This window comes from Onthophagus taurus, chromosome 2 (genome assembly GCF_036711975.1).
Source record: "Onthophagus taurus isolate NC chromosome 2, IU_Otau_3.0, whole genome shotgun sequence".
Lineage (NCBI taxonomy): Eukaryota > Metazoa > Arthropoda > Insecta > Coleoptera > Scarabaeidae > Onthophagus > Onthophagus taurus.
In genome coordinates, this window is record NC_091967.1 from 29040610 (window position 1) to 29063920 (window position 23311).

At 36.8% G+C, this 23311-nt stretch overlaps 2 protein-coding genes across 2 annotated transcripts; one reads left to right on the forward strand and one right to left on the reverse strand.

Moving 5' to 3' along the window:
* The first annotated feature begins 507 nt into the window (after positions 1-507).
* On the forward strand, positions 508-2639 carry LOC139432704 (uncharacterized). Its single transcript, XM_071201468.1, has 2 exons — positions 508-1905; positions 2238-2639. The coding sequence occupies exons 1-2, from the start codon at positions 508-510 to the stop codon at positions 2637-2639; spliced, it is 1800 nt and encodes a 599-aa protein (XP_071057569.1).
* A 12626-nt stretch (positions 2640-15265) lies between these two features.
* On the reverse strand, positions 15266-22309 carry LOC111422213 (uncharacterized). Its single transcript, XM_071201469.1, has 3 exons — positions 19378-22309; positions 17151-18949; positions 15266-16366 (listed from the first exon to the last, which is right to left on the reverse strand). Exons 1-3 carry the CDS (start codon positions 22307-22309, stop codon positions 15266-15268), a joined length of 5832 nt encoding a protein of 1943 aa, XP_071057570.1.
* Positions 22310-23311: the final 1002 nt, after the last annotated feature.

Sequence of the window (23311 nt, forward strand, 5' to 3'; positions counted from 1 at the left end):
TATGTGATTGAGGATTCTGAAAGTGGCGTATTCATACCGATTTTACTTCATTCAACGGATGTCGATAAGATTTTGGCAATGGAGAAGCTAATTACCTATAAAATGAACCTTTTGGATGGATTAAATTTTTGGGAATACATTAAATCCCTACAGCTAGTTGACGACGACGACGACGATGATGATGATATCCATAACACGACGTCCATTGAAGAATTCTGTTTAAATAATTTATCGGAAATTAATTTTTATGTGATGGAATACTTGGAAATAATAAACTCTACAACAGCTTCTATTTGATCACGTGATCACTGCGTGATATTGACGACTGACCATAACTCTAATCACACGTCTAGCTGCTTATCAGTTCAACGTTAGCGGTTGTCGCGCACATTTATACCGGAATTCAATTTTGCAATAAGCTGTGGTCCCTCCATAAAGGTTCAGATCGAGTTTTTCGCAAATTATGTTAAAGCCGCGTATGATGAGAATGGGGATGAAGACGTATTAATGTCCGAGAAAAATTTTAATTGTAAATTTCAAGTTATTTCGTTGGGTACGGATTTGCACGAGGTTTATGTTGGGATGTGTAGGGAAATTTTAGCTCAAAACGAAGAATTTCAAGAACGCGACTCTGGGTGGGCCTTCTTCTCCGTATCTCACCTCCTGCTTAATATTAATAAATTTGAACCTATACCCGGGTCATCGCATATACGTTTACCTCAGGTAATTGCTGAAAAACATGCGTGCGTAAATATTAAAAACTATGAGGACGATGCTTGTTTAGCGTGGTGTTTGACGGCGGCTCTTCATCCTACCAACCTCCATCAAGATCGTACTACAAGCTACCCTCATTATAGTCAAGTGCTTAATTTGCACGGGATTACATTTCCAATAACTTTAAAAGATATCATTAATGTCGAAAAATTAAATAATTTAAGTATTAATGTTTACGAATTGTTAAGTAGTAGTGGTGGTAAATTCACAGTGGAAGGGCCAATTTATTTTACTAGACGTAGACGCGATATTCATATAAATTTGCTTTATCTATACGAAAACGATAAGGACCATTTCGTTTTAATTAAAAATCTTTCAAGGCTAATATCAAGCCAGTGTGTGAACCGTAACGGCTCTATACACCTTTGTGATGGATGTTTAACGCGATTTTCATCCGCAGACAAGTTAATCGCGCATCAGAGTTATGATTGTAATCATGTAATGACCGTTTTACCTACAACCGAATTAAAATCTAAACCAAATTATTTCGGTTTAAAAACTCCGCAAAATATTTTAGAATTTAATAATTATACATTCGCTCAGATGGCTCCCTTTGTCATCTACGCTGACTTTGAATCGATTTTAAAACCGATCGATTATTGTAAACAGAGTAACGCTAAATCTTTTACGGAAAAAATTGAGGAACATAGTAGGTACAGTTTTGCTTATTACATTGTTTCCAATATTGATAGCAGTTTAAATAAATTTGAAACGTATACGGGACCGGATGCGCCAAAAATTTTTATCTCTAAATTAATTGATGATGTCAAATTACTTTACAACAAATACTTTAAAACTGTAAAACCAATGATACCTTTAACGGATTATGAGCAACGGCATTTCGAATCGGCCGAAAATTGTATTATTTGTCAAAATCCTTTTACTTCAAACCAGGTTAAGGTTCGTGATCATTGTCATATTAGCGGCAAATACCGAGGCCCCGCCCATTCAAATTGTAATCTAAATTTCAAACTTCAAAATTTTATTCCGATATTTTTTCATAACTTTAGCGGGTATGATTGTCATTTATTTATTAAAGAAATATGTGATGTAGACAAATATGGGCTTGATGTATTACCTAATAATAAAGGGAGATACCTTAGTTTCAGTAAAAGAGTTTTGGTCGATAAGGTAATTAGCGAAGACAAATCTGTTGGAAATGTTTTCTTTAAATTAAGATTTGTTGATTCATTGAGCTTTATGTCATCTTCATTAGATTCTTTAGCGAATCTTAATGAGTTTGATTTTATTAACGTGCGTAAATTTTACCCCCACAATGATCATTTTAAATTGCTGACCAAAAAGGGAATCTTTCCCTACACCTTTATGTCATCATTTGATAGGCTTAATGCCACATCCTTGCCCCCTAAAGAGACGTTTTTTAATAATATGTCCATGCCCAAACTGTTTGGAAGAAATTTAATTGTCAAACTTTTAAGGATTATTCTGATTTATACTTAAAGACCGATGTTCTTCTATTAGCTGATGTATTTGAGAAATTTAGACGGGTATGTTTCAAAACGTACGGTTTAGATCCCGCGCATTATTATACGGCACCGGGGCTATCTTGGGATGCTATGCTAAAAGTCACTAAAATTAAATTGGAATTGTTGACGGATATTGATCAAGTTCATTTCATTAAAAAAGGTATCCATGGGGGCATTTCCCAATGCTCTCTACGTCATGCCAAAGCAAATAATAAATATATGGAAAATTATGATGCTAATTCGTCCTCTAAATTTCTAATGAATTGGGACACTAACAATTTGTATGGGTGGGCAATGTCTCAATTTATACCCGTTTCCGACTTTAAATGGTTGACTGAAAACGAAATTCAACAACCTACACTTGCACAACCTACATAATGATTTACCTTTCTTAGCCGAGAATTTAATCCCCCCTAACTGTAAATGCGAGAGCGATAAACGATTAATTCCAAATTTATTTGATAAGACGAATTATGTAATTCATTACAGAAATTTAAAACAAGCCGTTGCACACGGATTAATTATAAGTAAAGTTACTGGTGTGAAGTTATCCATAAATCCCAGCAATAAACTTAAAACATTAATAATTCCGTAACTAATACGATTTGGGTAACCAAATTTCACACAGAGGTCACTCTTACCCTCAAGAACAGCTTACCACCCCCATTTGGTAAAAGAAATTTGTTTCAACCCCCACCCCCGAAAAAGGGATGTTTTCGCCCTGATGGGCACCTTCGAATTAAACCAAATTCTACCACATAATAGAACACACTTCTAAGTATTTTTATCAATTTTCAAAACACCGTAAGCCCTAACGGTTTTCGAGAAAAAAAATCATTCTTATAAACCGCGGATGGGACTTTAGGGGTGAATTTGACCCCGTTGGGCACCTCCAAAATTGATGAAATTTTAGGATGATTTAGAGGATGCCTTTAGCGATTTAAATCGACCATCCAAACACCGTAAGGTATAACGGTTTCCAAGAAAAAAAATTTGTTATTAGACTATAGGTATACAGCGCGGCGCGGACTTTGGGGGTGAATTTGACCCCGTTGGGCACCTCCAAAATTGATGAAATTTCAGGATGATTTAGAGGATGCCCTTAGCGATTTAAATCGACCATCCAAACACCGTAAGGTCTGACGGTTTCCGAGAAAAAAAATTTGTTATTAGACACTATAGGTATACAGCGCGGCGCGGACTTTGGGGGTGAATTTGACCCCGTTGGGCACCTCCAAAATTGATGAAATTTTAGGATGATTTAGAGGATGCCCTTAACGATTTAAATCGACCATCCAAACACCGTAAGGTCTGACGGTTTCCGAGAAGAAAAATTTGTGATTAGACACTATAGGTATACAGCGCGGCGCGGACTTTGGGGGTGAATTTGACCCCGTTGGGCACCTCCAAAATTGATGAAATTTTAGGATGATTTAGAGGATGCCTTTGGCGATTTAAATCGACCATCTAAACACCGTAAGGTATAACGGTTTCCGAGAAAAAAAATTTGTCATTAGACACTATAGGTATGAAATTGTCTGAAATTTTAGGATGATTTGGAGGGTGGATTTTTGATAGAAAAAAAAACTTTTGATAGAGAATGAAATTTATTATATTAATGGTCTGTTTTACTTATAATTAAATTGTGTAATGGATTGAGAATATTATTATAATTACTTGCTACCGCGTTCCAGACCGCTTACAATCCTTGTTCATTTAAGTGAATGCCATCCCTGTGTAGAAATTTGTATTAAATACATAAGAAAAGAAAAATTTTCACGTTGTGTTACCCTTCCATCATGTTTCTGTTAACAATTGCTTCAATGTCGGTACAATTGATTTGCTTTTCATAACAAAACCGTCGAATGTAATGATTGATTTCCTATAAAGGCATGGAGAGTATTTGTTTATAGCATGACATAGAAATTATAATATCTTACGTTCACAGACTCGAAGTTTTTGCAGGAAGGAATTGTGCAAATTTGTATTCCTTTAGGATTTAAGGAAAGAAGGAAGCGGAAGTGGTGAGAATATTTGGACTTCAGTTGGGGGATGGTGATGTTTTGTGGAGTATATCGTTAGTTCCTATCATTATAACGATATGTCGTTCAACAATATCTCCACAAAACCAAGGGGAACATGTTTTTGGAATACACTTTGCGCGCCGCAAAAGTTTTAGTATTGTTTGACCGCCTACTGCTAAGTCGAGGAAATATTTTCCGTTAGTTGTCCGTTTTGATTGTCGTCCTAAAAGTATATACCATTAGTAGGAATTAACTTCACATCTGTTAAAACAAATACTTACTTTGTATAGTACGTAGCATTCGGCAAAAATTACTATCGCCCAAAAACAGTAATTTCGTCGGCATCTTCACTGCTCACTGGTTTTAACAAGAGATAAGCAGAACAACTGATCTCTGCAATAGCTGAGGAACCTTTATATATTATTAAGTTCTTACCTGTGTTACAGTAATATCCATGGCTATGATTGGTCAAAGCCGGTGTAAGTGTACTTACGATGCACTAACTCGTAAGCCACGTACCTGCTTAAGTGACCTTTTTACTGAAAAGAAGTTAAAAAGGAATTCCCTGTGTGGCAACCACCACAATTATAAATATAAATCATAGTAATAAGTTCTTTTTTAAACAAAAATTGTAAATCCATAGTGATACAAAAAGTTTGTTTATTATTATTATTATAACAAAATAAAAAGTCAAGTCACGTTGTAACGAAAAATTGGTTTTAATCTCTTTTTAAATTGTCCCACAAATTGGTGACTCTTCCCACAAATTGGTGACCCCGAACAAGAACTAACCCGACATCGAAAAAGAAGTAACCCAACGTTAAGTTATAAGAACCAATAAGAACCCGACGTTTTGGAGAAAGAAGTGAAAGATTTGACGTAAATTGGAATTGTCTTCGTCGTTTTCTTCATCCAATTCTCTCCAACCTCGCACCAGTGACCGAGCCTGCTATTTTTCCACAACCACAACTACTTGGTGATACCTATCCAGCGACCATCCACGAGTCTACATCCGGATTTTAGAGACGAAACCTACATTGCAGGTATTTCGATTACTGATAAGGGTTAATAAGTGTTGATCAGCAATATAATTATTTGAACCTAAATAAGTATCCTACCACAATCATGAATACTTCTGGTGATCAAAGCGTTGACATTGTCACCAATATTAGATTGCCTCCCTTCTGGAATGCAAATCCTGCTGCATGGTTTCACCAAATTGAAGCGCAATTCAACCTGTCCAGAATAACTAATGATAAAACAAAATATAATTTGGTAATTACGCATTTGCCTACCGAGATAATTTCGATTGTTTACGACGTCGTAGATGCTCCACCGGATATCGATTCATACTTATACTTAAAAAACACTTTGATCAATAGGCTTTCTCTAAGTGAAGAGAAACGTCTTGATGATCTCCTTTCCGGCTCTCAGATGGGAGATCAAAAACCATCTGATTTCTATAGGAGTATGTTATCGACAGTCGGTGGATCGCAAGTCGTAAGTCCAAATTTATTGCTAAAACTTTGGCAGAGAAGATTGCCCCAAACTATCTCGGTAGCGTTATTGTCTTCAGGTAAAGATGAGATCAATGATTTGCTTAACATAGCCGATAAAATCTGGGATTCATTATCTTTTTCAACGACTCGTTTTCCTAAAATTGAAGTCAACAAAATTAACGACGAGTCCTCTTCCAATGTGCATACAACTTCTCAATTGTTACAAGCCATAAATAACCTTTCAGTTTCTATTGATAAAAACTCACAACAACTTCATCAATGGCAATCAAATATCCAGACGAGCATTAACTCTCTTGCTGCTCGACTTAACAAACCTGACATAGCAACAAATCTTTGCTATAATTGTAAGATGTTAAGGTATCGATCACCTCGTCCAAGAAGTTCTTCCAGGCAACGTCAAAACCATATCTGTTATTATCATTCCAAGTATGGCGATAAAGCACGAAACTGCGAAAAAGAATGTATGTTTTATAATTCCTTTAAAGACACAAATCTTTCATCATCTTCACAGAACCAAAAAAACTGAAACAAGTTTCGCTAGAGAACAACAATTCAATAAATTCAAAATTTGATTCAAAACAATTCAATGAACGACGAACGCACCCGATAATTAATCAAATCAGTTCTCGTCTTTATGTTTACGATAACCAATCCAATTTAAATTTTCTGATTGATACAGGAGCAGACATCTCTGTGCTGCCTTATAAATTCTTTCGTAAACATAAGAGAGATACCATTTCTACATTAACGGCTGCAAATGGTACGCCAATAATTACCTATGGAAAAAAATTGTTAACATTAACATTGCAATTAAGAAGAAATTTTCCACATGTTTTCACAATTGCTGATGTCAACAAACCAATTATTGGCGCTGATTTCTTAAACAAATTCGACATTATCGTCGACATCAAAAATCGTCGTTTAATTGATAATACTACCAAATTATCTTCAATAGGTAGCATCAAAAAATCTTTTATACCAATACCCAAACTCTTCTCTATCGAAACTAAATTCACTTCTCTCGTTAAATCTTTCCCAAAATTAACTTCATCACCTAATTTTTTATCTCCAATTAAACACACAACGCAACATCGAATCATTACAAACACTCACTTGCCGTTTTGTCGTCCAAGACGTTTAGACCCCATAAAATTTTCTATCGCTAAAAAAGAATTTGAACACATGGTATACATGCCACAATACATGCCACAATACCTGATCGCTATCCATTACCTCATATCCATGACTTCAATCTGCATCTTCATGGTTGTACAATATTTTCTAAAGTCGATCTTGTACGTGCATACCATCAAGTACCTGTGGCTGAAGAAGATATTCCCAAAACAGCGATTTCAACACCATTTGGCTTATTCGAATTTTTGAGAATGCCCTTTGGCCTCAAAAATGCCGTCCAAACGTTCCAACGCTTCATGAACGAAGTACTTTCTGGTCTCGATTTCATTTTTGTCTATTTAGATGATATCCTTGTCGCAAGTAAAAACGAAGAAGACCATTTACTTCACTTATCAACACTCTTTGAGAGGTTAACCGCTTACGGTATCAATATCCAACCATCAAAATGTCTTTTTGGAGTTTCCTCTTTAGATTTCCTTGCGCATGAAATTTCTTCAGAAGGAATCCGCCCTTCTCAATTGAAAGTAAAATCTATTAATGATTTTCCAAAACCTACAAATTTAAAAAAGAACTTATTACTATGATTTATATTTATAATTGTGGTGGTTGCCACACCCTGTACATTTATTAACATCAAAAATAAGTTTCTGAATATCACTATTTCTTTATTAACTTCGCGCTTCTAAATGAAGACGTCGTTACCTCGGCAAAATATTAATATATATATATATATATATATATATATATATATATATTATATTTAATTAAATATAACTACTTAGTGATCTCCGTCCCCAATAGAATAGTTTAAGCACATTTATAAGTTTACTCCTCACCCTTCTGGCAAAATCTAAAAAATGTGTATAACGCTCTAAAACAACGCCGAATAAGTCGGCAACTATTTTCCCGGAATGCACTTATAATGCAAATAATATGGACATATTTTTTCCTTAATACCTGCGCCTTTTGTAACTGCACGTGGCGGAGTTCTTACCCTTTGTCAGGAACGACTAAAAGCTCATAAAACTACAAAATGCCTTTCTTAACAAAATTTATTTTTTCCATGAAATATTAAGAGTTTCGCAGTTTTCATAATCTATTAAAATCGCTAAAGGCACCTGCTATCTGGTCTACATACGTGTACAATTTAATAACAAATTTTTTTCTCTGAAGCCGTTAAGGGTTACGGTGTCTTGACGGTCGATTTAAATCGTTAAAGGCATCCTCTAAATCATCCTAAAATTTCATCAATTTTGGAGATGCCCAACGGGGTCAAATTCACCCCCAAAGTCCGCGCCGCGCTGTATACCTATAGTGTCTAATAACAAATTTTTTTTCTCGGAAACCGTCAGACCTTACGGTGTTTGGATGGTCGATTTAAATCGCTAAAGGCATCCTCTAAATCATCCTAAAATTTCATCAGTTTTGGAGGTGCCCAACGGGGTCAAATTCACCCCCAAAGTCCGCGCCGCGCTGTATACCTATAGTGTCTAATAACAAATTTTTTTTCTCTTAAACCGTTAGACCTTACGGTGTTTGGATGGTCGATTTAAATCGCTAAAGGCATCCTCTAAATCATCCTAAAATTTCATCAATTTTGGAGGTGCCCAACGGGGTCAAATTCACCCCCAAAGTTCGCGCCGCGCTGTATACCTATAGTCTAATAACAAATTTTTTTTCTCGGAAACCGTTATACCTTACGGTGTTTGGATGGTCGATTTAAATCGCCAAAGGCATCCTCTAAATCATCCTAAAATTTCATCAATTTTGGAGGTGCCCAACGGGGTCAAATTCACCCCTAAAGTTCCATCCGCGGTTTATAAGAATGATTTTTTTCTCGAAAACCGTTAGGGCTTACGGTGTTTTGAAAATTGATAAAAATACTTAGAACTGTGTTCTATTATGTGGTAGAATTTGGTTTAATTCGAAGGTGCCCATCAGGGCGAAAACATCCCTTTTTCGGGGGTGGGGGTTGAAACAAATTTTTTTTACCAAATGGGGGTGGTAAGCTGTTCTTGAGGGAAAGAGTGACCTCTGTGTGAAATTTGGTTACCCAAATCGTATTAGTTACGGAATTATTAATGTTTTAAATTTATTGCTGGGATTTATGGATAACTTCACACCAGTAGTAAAGTTAATAGAGTTTTATCGATTAAACAATCTCCTTGGTTAAAGTCATATGTCGATAAAAATACAGAGTTACGCCAATCGGCTAAAAATGATTTTGAAAAGGATTTTTTTAAATTAATGAACAACGCAGTTTTCGGTAAAACCATGGAAAATGTTGATAAGCGAGTCGACGTCCGGTTAGTAACCAGTTGGGACGATATCAGGTCTGGCAAAACCGCAGGTCGACCTAGACTTGGAGCTCGGAGTTTAATCGCTAAATTAAATTTTAAAAGTGTTAAAGTATTCACAGAAACGTTTTCGGCAATTCAAATGGAGCGTCTTCATGTAGTCTACGATAAGCCTCTATACGTTGGTTTTACAGTTTTAGAACTCTCAAAATTATTAATGTACGATTTTTATTATGATTTTTTAAAACCTAAATACGGCGAGGACGTTCAGTTGTGTTACATGGATACCGACAGTTTCACCGTACTAATTAAGTCTGACGATGTGTATAGCGATGTTAAATTAAATTTAGATAAATTTGATACATCTAACTACAGTCCCGATAATCGGTTTGACATCCCCTTGCAAAATAAAGCGGTTTTAGGTAAGATGAAAGATGAAAATTGCGGAAACGTAATGGTTGAATTTATTGGCTTAAGATCGAAGGTGTACGCAAATCGGGTCGCTGATGGGCGAGTTACTAAAAAATCTAAAGGTATTAAGAAAGCTGTGGTTAAACAAAAGCTTTCATTTCAAAATTATTTCGACTGTTTACATTCAAATTCCCTCTTGTGTAGAAAACAGTTATTATTTAGAAGTTTTAACCACACGGTTTTTACCGTTTTACAAAACAAATTGGCCCTTTCCCCACATGATTCCAAGCGATGTATCGATGCCGATGGTATTAAAACATTGGCTTGGGGTCATTTTACCACTATTTCGAATAACGTTTAAATATATTTAAGTAGTTTAAGTAGAAAATAGTATCATTTTTTTGAGTCATCGCTCCGCGGGGGATTAACTTCCGCTGATAAGCATACGATCGTCGACGTCATCGTCGTCGTCGTATTTAGCATGGGGTTGAAGGGGTTGAAGGGAGCCGTTAGGGCGCTAAGATGGGGTTGAAGGGAGCCGTTAGGGCACTAGCATGGGGTTGAAGGGGGCCATTAGGGCACTCACATGGGGTTGATGGGGGTTGAAGGGGGATGATGATGACACCGGAAGTGACAAGATACCGGAAGTAGGATGACACCGGAAGTGACGTCATGGGGGATTAGGGGGATTCATTTCCGGTCCAGAACTCTCATTTATTATCTACTAACCAGTCAGCTTCATCGATTCTTAAGGTGTTGATCTTCAGATCAGCTTCTTCTGGTTCTTTTCCAGGCTCATTTGGGTGTCTACTCAAGGCGTCAACATGTGACATCCTTTCTCCCGATCGATGTATAACAGAAAAATCGTATTCTTGTAACTTCAAGAGCCATCGCCCAATCCTCGGCGTCATATCTTTCTTTGTCATGATTGTTTTCAGAGAATTGCAATCAGTAACTACTGTAAAGTGTCGTCCCAATACGTATATTCTGAATCTATCTATGGCTTCCACTACTGCCAATGCTTCAAGTTCATATCTATGGTACTTGGCCTCCAATTCGGTCGTCTTTCGGCTATAATAAGCCAATGGTTGGAATGTTCCTTTATCATTTTTCTGTAGAAGCATGCCTACAAGACCGTCCTTACAAGCATCTGTATGTACTTCCAATTCTGCTCTACAATCATAGAGTGCTAGTATCGGTTTTTGGGTCAATCTATCCTTCAGCGTTTGGAATGCTTTCTCCTGCAGCTCATTCCACTCAAAAGCCCGATCTTTCTTGGTCAATTCTGTTAATGGTCTGGCTATCAATGAGAACCCTTGTACAAACTTTCGAAAGAATCCGCATAATCCCAAGAATTGTCTAACTTCGTGAACATTCGTCGGTGTCTCAAAATTCATTACAGCTTGGGTTTTTTGCTCACCCGGCCGTATACCCTCACTATCAATTTCAAACCCCAGGTAATCTAGTCGCGTATGTAGGAATTTACATTTACTGAGTTTTAATGTTAAGCCTAGCTCTCGCAATACTCCCAACACTTTTCGTAGTTTCGCGATACCCTCCGCTACTGTATCACTTGGTATTAGCATATCGTCCATATATGTTAGAACAATGTTCGGTCCAATGCGTTGCACGACACGCTACATAAGAGTATTAAATACATTTGGTGCGTTTACCAAACCAAACGGCAATTTATTAAATTCGAATAGTCCCTCGGTCGTCACAAACGCGGTTAAATGTTTAGATTGTTCATTTATCAGAATCTGATAATACCCACTCATAAAGTCTAATGTAGTGAAATATTTGTTACCCGCCAACATGTCTAACTGTTCGTCAATCGAGGGCATCGTCACATGCGATTTTCGCGTTATGGCATTTAAGCGTCTATAGTCTACACAGTCTTTGCGAACAGTCTTTTTTAGGAACTAAAATCACAGGGCTTGAATATTCCGATGTTGATTCGCGAATGATGCCGGCTTTCAAAAGATCGTCTATCATAGATTTCACCCGCTCGCGTTCCGTGTATGGTAGTCTATATGGTCTGCACCGCACTACATCCTGACTTGTAAGATCAATGTTAATAGTTACCAGGTCAGTGGTGCCAATGTCACAGGAGTTCGTAGAGAAAACTGAATCAAAATGACTTACCAAGTCTCGAACACTTTGAATCTCGTCACAACCTATGCCCGAATTTATGTTCACATATTCGTTCTGACATCTTGTTTTTTCTATTCTGGAAATATTTTCGATGGTAAACATCTTATTTTCTTTGGTTACTCTTATCCCTGGCTGATCCAATGCACTCTGTCCCACTATCATCGATTCCTGTTGCGCTTCATTTGGTACAATCAGAACAACCGCCTCGATTTTGACTCAATCTATCTCTAACAGCAATGTTCTCTTTCCTACAGATTCGCACATTCCTTGTCCGAAACCTCTCAGTTTAATCTGGTGTGGCACATACTGTATGTTCATCTCAATGGTTGTCTCTTCTCTCATCGTGACAACGTCACTTCCAAGGTCGATGAATGCCAATGTCTTCCTTCCATCGATTTTCACGTCTTTGTAATATTCACTTTTCTCTTCTATAGTTGCAACTTTCTTTACTGATGGTTGTTTCACATTTGTGAGTGTAGATGATTTCTTTGAACAGTCGTTTGCTTTATGTGCAAATTGTTTGCAGTTGAAGCATTTAAGGCCTTTCTCCTTGAATTTACATTCAGCTGCAAAATGACCTTTTTCTCCACAGTTATAACAACATTTTGGTTTCTCTCTTGGCCTGGTCTCGTCATCTTTTTGTTCATGTTGTCTCGGCCTACTTGTTCTTGTTTGCTTCTGCTTCCTTATCTTGTCGTAAATCTCCAGTTTTTCTTTAAATTCATTATTGTTTTTCGCTCCGTACAAATCAGTTTTGTTTGTTGATTCGTCTTCTATCCCATCTATTATGTATTGATACAATGCATCTTTCTCTATGCTTCCTCGACTTCCTAGTTCTCGCATTTTCAAGAAGTACTCTCCCACTGTTTCATCACTCTTCATTCGTCTCTGTGACAGCATTTTGTGCAACTCAGCACTGTTGAATTTTTTGCCAAACTCATCTTCTAATTTTATTTTCAGCTTTTTCCATGTCGTGATTCCTTTTTCACTCTGGATAAATAGCTTTGCTACTCCTCTTAGCAATTTCTTGCAATAAATAAATTTTTGCACGTCTGTCCATTCCAATAAAACAGCGTTTTCTTCGAATTCTTCCATCCAGGTGTCTATCGCACAATCATCTTTGCCATCAAAGGGTCGAATCGTGTCTTCGACATCCCTGAATGTCATCATAAACTTCGTCCTCATGCATAAATCATCTTCGTACGTTTTAGTTTTCTTCTTATTCGTCGTCTTTGGTGTAGTCCTAGAACCACAACTTCGTCTTTCGTCTACATTTTCATCATCATCGGTGCCCTCATCGTCGCACAGTGGTTCAAAACGGCGAAAAGTGACGCATAGACCTTTAGAGATTTATTACATTGATGAAATTTGGTATGTGATTATACTTAAGTAGGGTTGAACAGGTTGAAGAAAAAGACAGAGTCTTGTTAATTACGTGTTTACTCTTTAACGGCACGTTACAATCTAATCTACATTATTTCTACAAGTAAACCGCTGTTCTTCTATGCTACGTCAGCTTTGTCGCTGAACCGCCGACAGGACCGTAACGGTACGGTTCCTAACACCTCCCCCCCCGAAAGTATTCCGTAAGAAAAAGAGATAATAAAACTCACAAACTATCAAATTAAAAACAAAATTAAAGAGAGGAATATAAAACTACGTTTATACGGTTTAACTCTATGTGAACATGGTTCTCAAATTTACAGGCCTTGAGCGAGGGGCTGCCTCAGGTTGATTAACAGATTGTCGTTTTTTACATTGTAAGTTCATCGCTTCGAACAATATTCTGATTTGTTTACGAAATATTATTATGATAAATATTACAATGACAACAGCTATCGATAATGAGTAGTTAATTAAACTTACTGATTGATTTTGAATAGCGTCTAGATTTAATTTTTGTTCTTCTACTAAAGTATGGATTCTATTAAAATCCGACAAATCGATATCATTCAACTTTATTACATTTTGCTCGTATGACTTATCTGAATTAACGTTATTGACAGATTTAATTAACGGCAACTCAATCGATTGAGTAGCGGTCTGTTGTTCATTTCGAGTGGATTGAAGCTTTTTCCCTTCAATGATCGCAAAACAGGGCCAGGAAAGACGGAGCTTTACGTTGTGACTGATAATTCTTCGTGAGCAGTCCTCCTGAGATGCGTCGCAGCATATGGACAAAACAGTTTCACTTGGAGTCGCGATGATCCATTGATTCGGTTTTAACTGGCTGTATATAACTTCCTGAAGTTGGTATTTTCGAGGCATACAAGTCGACGCTCTTCTTCTGGCCATCACTTGTACTTCGCATGGTCCTAGGGTTACCTCCATAATAGTTGGGCTCGAACAAACAAAGGTATTTATTAGTTTTTTGCAACTTTGAAGATAGTCCGCGGATGCGCTCACATACAGCGTGTAATCATAAGATACGGCGAAATATTCCAAGGAAGGGAGTATTATAGTAGAGGAGTTGAGAACAGATGGAAAAGGGATCGCATGGTACAAACGATACAAATCACCTTTTACTAATGGAATTTGCAAAATGGCAACTAACTTATCACTTTTTAAGTATGATTTGAATGTGCAAAGTCTCAGTAGCAAACTTAAATTGTTTATATCAGGGACTACCGGTAAATTGTTATTGACTAAATTTCGAGGAATTTTTTGAATTTCATTAACCAAGACATCAGTATCCACCAGCGGAGCATAAAAGTTTCCAAGTCTAGCAAATGTTACCCCTAAAATTAGAGTTTGGATCTCGTTTTCTATAATTGTGTACGACTCGAATAATCGTTCTAAGCAAATTTGGACTTCAAAATAAAATTGTTGCCTTTGCAGGTCGATATTGTGCTCCATGTATTCGTTTAATCTTTGTAAAAGTCTTTCCTCGTTTGCCCTCAATTGATAAACGGTTTTATTAAATTTTGAATTCATTTCATCGACTATTTGAACTTGCGACTTTAGAATTTCTCTTAAAAACTTTTGATTTTGTTTTAAACCGTCAATAAGCGCGTCGTATTTCTTTGCATCGCCCTCATCTAAGTTACCCGTAATAGTTTTAATAATTGTTCCCAACCCATCAATCAATCCGCATTTACGTCTTTCGGTTCACGGAGTTTCGTACATTAAGTTATCTAATAACCTGTTAGTTTTACCCGAGATTAACCGTAAATTAACCAAATGAGCTGTAATTTCGTTTACTAAATTTAATTTATTCATGAATTTTTTTTCATTTGCATAGACTAGTTTAGTCAGATTCGTTAGCAAATTATCGTTGCATTGCAATGTATATCGTACGAGAGTAATATTTTTGACAATAAGCAAGTTCCAAAACGAATCTGTTATTTTTAAAGGTCCTAGTTGTTCTATGTACAGTCCTACCTCGTTTTTTACGTCCGTAATGGAATAATTACCGGTCCCAGTGATCATTAGGAAGGTGAGGGAGAATCTGCAACAAACGGTTTTCATTGTTCGACATGAAACTTAGATAACTTCCTATCTAAACGAATAGTGACAGTGTTATTTTCTACATTAGTTTCTACAACTTCGTAGGGACCTTGATATTCGGTAAGTTTTTCGGTATTGTTCTTTCTCTTTAAGAGGACCAGTTGACCTACGCGATATTCTACCGGTTTAGCGGTTATTTTTGAATCGAATCTGTCTTTCGTTTTAGCTTTAGAGCCTATCTGTTTCCGTCGAATAGACTCAATCTCGTCGTCAATGTTCGATTTATCTACTTCCATTCCTTCCAAATATGGAAAAGTAACCTGGAAGGGAGTTTTCCCTAAAGACGAGTGTTTGCATTTGTTGTACGAATTCAGCGCTATTAGCAAAGCATCAGCAAGAGTGTTGTAATTTGATTCTTCGTCATTTAAACAACATCGTACAGTATCTGAAATAGTAGCATGCAACCGCTCAATTATACCCTGTGATTGGGAGTGTTCGACGGAAGAAACATCATGGGTAATTTGGAAAAATGTACAGAATTCATCAAATTTTTTATTAATAAACTCCGTTCCGTTATCGGAATAAATACATTTGGGTATCGTGTAGTGTTGCATAAAGAGTTTTAATTTATTAAATACGCAAGTAGGCGTCTTTTTATTCAGAATGTAAGCTTGAGCGTACCTTGTGATTTTGTCTATAATGGATAGAACATAATTCCGCTGAAGGAACAGGATGTCTAAAGAAATTTTGTCGAATGGCTTTAGGGGTGGCTCTACTAATTTTAGCGGTTGCTTCCTACTCTGTCTGTCAATTTTATTCAATTGATAAGTTTCACATTTATTTATAAAATTGGTAATATCCTTATGCATGTTGGACCAGGAATGAAATTTTTTAATGTTATTGTCAGTTTCATTTATTCCCTTGTGGTAGTTATCAACGGAAGTGTGAAATTTCTTAACGATTTCTCCATAGTTATCGGGTCGCGAAGATGACACCTTATTTATTCTCACCCGCGATAGGGCATCAGCGTTCGTATTTAGTCTTCCAGGTTTATGTATAATTTCGAAATCAAATTCGGCCAGTTGTAGTCGCCAACGAGTTAATGTACTTCCGGGCTCCTTTAATGAAAACAGGTATGTCAAAGGCGCGTGATCTGTAACCAGCGTAAACCGTTTGCCATATAAATACGGTCTGAACTGTTTTACAGCCCAGAGGATGCCGAGTAATTCTTTTTGAGTTGTCGAATATCTTGTTTCGGTTTCGTTCAAGGTGCGCGACGCGTAAGCTATCGGTCTATCCGATCCTACTCATACAATTGAAGGGACCTAAAAATTTTACGGAAGAGGATCTTCGGAGGTATAAAGAAATCCTAACGTTTACGGGAGCCCATAAACAGAACTATACCGGACCTGTAGCGAGTAATCGTTCTGAAAAATATATTAGAATAATTAAACTGTTTTGCAAGAGTTTAGAATTTACTCAGTTAATTAACAATGAAAATGAATTGTTTCGAATAAAATAAAATGTCATTGAATTAGAAAGAAATAGTCTTACTTTTCATTATTTGAAGCACTATCACTGAATTAAACTTTATATGAGGCGATCTGAAGAAGTTACTTGAGAAAAACGAAAAATGAGAAGACGCACTTTAGGATTTTTGACAGATGTGTTTTTTTTTTATTTTAATTGAACGAAAGGTAACTAGATACAAATGTTTTTTAAGACGAATAAAATTATTTAAATTAAAGAATTAATTAACATTTTTAACATTTCGCCCCCCTTGCCTAAATATAGGCAACACAAAAAAACATGAGTGAAATTCTTAATTACAAAACAAAATCGATCAATCGAAACGTGCTTATTGGTGCTTATTGAGTATCGCTGTCATCGGTTTCAACTTACGGTAATAAACAAATTTTTGTTATGGGCCGCGTGAGTTGGTGTTCGTAAAGTTACAACTCTTATGCGACCATCAGGACCAGAGTGCATTTCTGTTATTCGCGCAATAGCCCATTTCGAAGGAGGAAGACGTTCATCTTTAATTAAGACTAACCGTCCTAACTGTGGAATATTCTTGGCTTCGAACCACTTTCTGGCGTTTTGTATAGATTGGAGGTAATAAACGGACCAATGTTTCCAAAAGCTTTCAATCATTTGTCTTAGATGTTGCCATCTGGAGAGACGAGAGGTTTTTAAATCAAGAAAAGATGGTTCAGGTACAACGGCTAGAGAACTTCCAATCAAAAGGTGACCGGGTGTAAGTACATCGTAATTAAGAGGATCATTGGAAACTGCGCAGAGAGGCCGTGAATTCGTAACGGCTTCAATTTGAACTAAGACAGTAACGAATTCTTCATACGTGAGTGTAGTAAAACCAATGATTTTCTTTAAGTGACTTTTAACAATTCTGATATTTCCTTCCCATTTTCTGCCAAAGTGAGGCGCTGAAGGCGGATTAAACTTCCAGTTTGTACCATCGTTGCTTAGAATGTTCGCTAGATGTTTCCATTCATTGGAAGATTTGTTGAAAAGAGCTCGAAGTTCTCTATCGGCTCCGATCAGGTTTGTACCACAATCACTATAGAGGCATTCACATATTCCTCTACGGCCGGTGAATCTTTTGTAGGCGGCAAGAAATCCATCAGTGGTATAATCGGTAACGACGTCCAGGTGAACCGCTGATGTACTTAAACAAATGAAAATGATCAAATAACCCTTATAGAGTTTACCACCTCGTCCTCTCATTGTTCGTAATTGAAATGGTCCTGCATAATCGACGCCAGAGTGTAAAAATGGTCGGGATTGATTCACTCGGGCAGGAGGAAGCTGTCCCATTAGTTGTTGGCTGGTTATAACTTTATGTTTCGCACACACCATACATCTATTGATATAAGAACGTACAGGAACACGACCACCAACCACCCAAAATCGTCGTCGGATTGAAGACAAGGTAAGTTGTGTACCTCCATGAAGTGTAGATTTATGGTGATGATCAATGATGAGACTTGTGATAACTGACAGCTTGGGGATGATAATAGGATGTTTTTTATCATATTCCAAGTTGGCGAATTTGAGACGTCCAGTTATTTGGAGAAACCCATTGCCATCAATGAACGGAGACAGTCGGAAGAGGGAACTTGATTTTGGAATGACTCTTTTTGACGATAATAAGGTAATTTCTTCGGAAAATTGAAGCTGCTGACTCTCTCGAACCCAAAACATTAGAGCATTATTAATTTCGGCAGGAGATAGAACGTCTGAAACATGAGAATAAAGATTATTTCTTTTAAAAATTCTCATACACCACGCGGTGATACGAAGCAGCCTTCTCAGGGAAGAATAGCGATGTTTTAGGTCCCAACCATCATCAGCTTTAGTTGAAATATTTGAACTTTTCAGTCTTCTTTCCAGATCAGTCTCATCAGAAGAATTGAGATGAATTGATGGCCACTCAGAGGGAGATGCGACAAGCCATGAAGGTCCAACCCACCAAAGAGAATTTTCTTGTAATTTGGCCACGGAAACACCTCGAGAAACCAAATCCGCTGGGTTGTCACCACTTGGTACGTGATGCCATTGAACGTTGACCAACTCGTGAATCTCTGTGACTCTATTTCTTACGTAGTCCTTCCATCGAGATGGATGACTTTTAATCCATGCAAGAACCACTGTTGAATCAGTCCACAAGTGCACCGGACAGTCTGAGAGATTTAACACGTTTTGAACACGTTTAATTAAACGAGTAAGCAGAACTGCCGCACCGTAACGCGTTTTAGAGGCGACACTTTTGATTTTGAAATTAGTAACGAAACGCGCACTTCTTTATTTGTTAAAACGCGAAGATATACGACTGCCCCGTACGCATCGAAGGAAGCGTCAGAAAACCCGTGAACTTCGATTGATTCAGTTCTATCGGAAGTCCCAAGCCATCTGGATACGTGAATTGTCGGAATTTGATTATAACTTTTTATGAATGTCTGCCACTTTTCTTCCAGATTATTAGGGAGATTCTCATCCCAATCGAGATGTTGCACCCATAGTTGTTGCATAAAAACTTTTGCAATAATTGTCAGTGGAGAAAGCCAACCGAGAGGGTCGAATAAACGAGCAATAAAAGACAGAACTTCACGTTTGGTTGTCGATTTGGACATGTTATAAGAGGCGCGACAAACGAATAAAAACTGATCTTCAATGTTATTCCATAATAAACCAAAGGCGCGTAGTTTATTATCTTCTTCAACTGAATAAGTATGGGCACTAGATAATACATCTAAAGGTAAATGAACAAGAGCATCTTGATGATTTGAAACCCACTTCCTTGCAGTGAAACCTGCTGATTTTAGAATTTTATTGAGCTCGAAGATTATTTCGTGAACTTTGTCTATGCTATTTGCTCCAGAGAAGATATCATCCACATATGTATTCAATTTAAGGATTTCTGAGCCTTGAGGAAGGTTTTCTGAGTTATCATAAGCGAGCTGACGTAAGCATCTAAGAGCTAAATATGGAGCGCTAGAGAGACCATAAGTAACAGTTGAAAGTTGACATACTTGAATTGGCTGTGATGAATTTTCTCTCCAAATAATTTGTTGGAATGGTAAATCATCTTGATGTACACGAATTTGTCTATACATTTTCTCTAAGTCAGATGCAAAAACAATTGGATAACGTCTCCAACGCAGCAAAACATCAACGAGTTCAGTTTGTAATTTTGGGCCAGTAAATAAACAATCGTTTAAAGACACACCTGTTGTTGTTTTCTGTGACCCGTTGAATACAACTCTCAATTTTGTAGTGGAGCTACTTTCACGGATTACTCCGTGATGTGGGAGAAAATAATGTGGAATTTCAAGTGATGGAAATGGAATTAAATGCATGTGATTTAGCAATAAATATTCATTCATGAACTTACTATATTCTTTTTTTAAATTCTCATGTCTTGCAAAACGTAATTCCATTCTCTTAAACATTTGTAGCGCTGATGTGTATGAATTTCCCAATTCTTGGGGCGATTTGCTAAATGGAAGGCGAACGATAAAGCGTCCGTTCGAATTACGACAGTAAGTTTTTGCAAAATGTTCCTCACATTTAACCTCTTCTGGTGAAAGGCACGGTGGTAAGTTACATAAATTTTCTTCTTGTTTCCAGAACCTTTGCATCAGATCAAGAAATTCGTAATCTATAGAACATTGAAAACCGTAAGCCTTTAATTCTTCAGGAGACGATGAGAGACTTCCAGATAATATCCATCCAAGTGAAGTTTGTTGCGCCATCAAAGAGCCATCATGATTTTTACGAATTCCCGTTTGAATAATTTTAGAATAAAAGCCGACTCCTAGAATTAAGTCTATTTTCTTAGATGAGGTAAAATCTGGATCAGCCAATAATATGTCGCTAAGATCAAAATCTAACGGGACGGTATTTCTTTGAGGCAGGTATGCCGTTAATTTAGATAATATTAATGCATCTTCCGTAAAGGTATAGGATTCGTTTATTCTAGAAAATAATTGTATTTGTACTGATCCATGTGAAATACTGGTCTGTTGGGATCCAATTCCAGAAATGGGTATGGTTTTAGAATGTCGAGGTAACTTTAATTGTTGAACCAATCCTTCCGAAATAAAACTCACTTCAGATCCCTGATCGATAAGAGCTCGTACTATACGACGTTCGCCCAGATGAGAAGTTACTCCAACCAGAGCAGTGGCTAGTAACACAGGAGTATGGACGTGATGTGAATGAATGAGATGGCTGGAAGTTGTTGAAATTGGCGTGAAAGTTGGATCGGTTACTTGGAGTTGAGTGGAAAGATTGTTTGAATCCTTTTGAAAGTGAGAGTTTGTATGATCTGTTGATGGTTTATAATCATGGAGTGAAGTATGATGCTGTTTTTGACAAATTCGACATCTTTTACTTATTCTACAATTTTTACGAAGATGTGGTCCAAGACAATTGAAGCATAAATTCTTCGAAACGACGAAATCTGATCGCTGATTAGGCGTTTTTGTTAAATATTGTTGACAACCAGAAAGATAATGTGATGCTTGACAGAGGACACAAGTGCTTTTGAAAGGAGATGCATTGAAAGACTTTACATTGGAATTTTTATTGTACGTTGCTGAATTTTGATTAATTTTGCGATTAGCTAATTGTTCAATAGTTTCCAGAGCATGAAGTCGTCCTAATAGAAACAATTCAAGTTCGTCATAGGATGGTGGATTTTGATTATTTGCTAAAGATTTTTCCCAATCTTTTATCGTGTCAACATCGAGCTTTCGTACAATCATGTATACAAGAACATGATCCCAATGTTTTATAGGGCAACCTAAAGCTTCCAAAGCACCAAGAGATTCTTTAACTTCTCCCAGCAATCGTTTTAATTCAAGAGAAGAATAATTTTTTAATGAGCGAGAATTGAATAACGTGTTTAATTGAGAGTCAATCAATAATCTTTTATTTTCATAACGTTCCAATAGCATTTGCCAAGCGCGAGAGAAGTTATCATTTGTAATTACCACATTCTTTAATAATTGAGATGGTTCATCTGACAAACTCATTTTCAGGTAATGGAGTTTTTCCACGTCCGAAATGTTATCGTTATCGTGAATCATGGACATAAATAGATCTTTAAACTGCGACCAATTGCAATATTTTCCGTTGAATTTCGGTAAATTGATTTGAGGAAGATGGTGCGCTTGAGATTGAATGTTTTTTGAAGTTGCAATGTTAACATTTTGAAGAGAGAGATCATTCAAAAAATCTAGCATGGCTCCTTTCGATTCTATGTATTCTTCTTCGCACGTAAAGAATATGTCATCCGAAAAATAACTTTTATCCTTACAATCGGATTTGTATTTCGACAATGATGTATGCGAGTTATTGAATTCATTCCAATTAACCTCAAGGCGGTCCAATCGACTTTGTATATTTCCGCGGGTTCTTTTAACTATTGCTAGTTTTTTAAAATTGTCCAACGAACGCGAAATTTGGTGATACAACTCGTTTTGTCGTTCGAACACGGGGTTCAAGTCTTTAACCGCTTGCTCGCTCGGAGGAGCCATATTGAAACGAACTGGTTTTATTGACAAAAATGAAAATTAATGTTAATTAACTCGATTCGGCTTAACCGATCCGGCTCGAAGGACCAAATGTTTTGCAAGAGTTTAGAATTTACTCAGTTAATTAACAATGAAAATGAATTGTTTCGAATAAAATAAAATGTCATTGAATTAGAAAGAAATAGTCTTACTTTTCATTATTTGAAGCACTATCACTGAATTAAACTTTATATGAGGCGATCTGAAGAAGTTACTTGAGAAAAACGAAAAATGAGAAGACGCACTTTAGGATTTTTGACAGATGTGTTTTTTTTTATTTTAATTGAACGAAAGGTAACTAGATACAAATGTTTTTTAAGACGAATAAAATTATTTAAATTAAAGAATTAATTAACATTTTTAACATAAACCGCTATTTAATAGCGCGGGTGAAACCGCGGGGTCAGGTCTAGAGGTCAATTCCAATCGGATTCAGTATAAATACTGGGATGATGTTAACGAATTGGTAGATCGATTGAGATTGTTGCACGCATCGTATGCGGCCGGAAATAATTCGCACAGAAACGAAATTGCTTATATTGTAGAGGAGCTTAAAGAAATCAACGTTATCAAATAAATTACCGACATGTATGGAATATTATTATTATTAGTATCGATAAATTTGGGCGTACGTTACACTCATCTTCATGGGGTAAATTAAATGATGAGGCTGGAATGCTTCAACGGGGGGTTGGATTACCGTTAACCTCATCTGGAGATTATGATATTCAGGGACGTAAACTTAGTAATGTACAAAGCCCATCGCTAGAACACGATTGCGTTATAAAAGTATATGTAGATGAGATGTTTAAGACAAATGATACGGAGTATAAACGTATGTTCGATTCAATAAGTAAGACATTGCGAACCAGTAGGGATCATCATTCCAATTTAAAATCGGGGGTTGAAGATTTACGAATTAAATCCAAACATATTACGTCGGAGATTCAAACCCTACGCGATGAA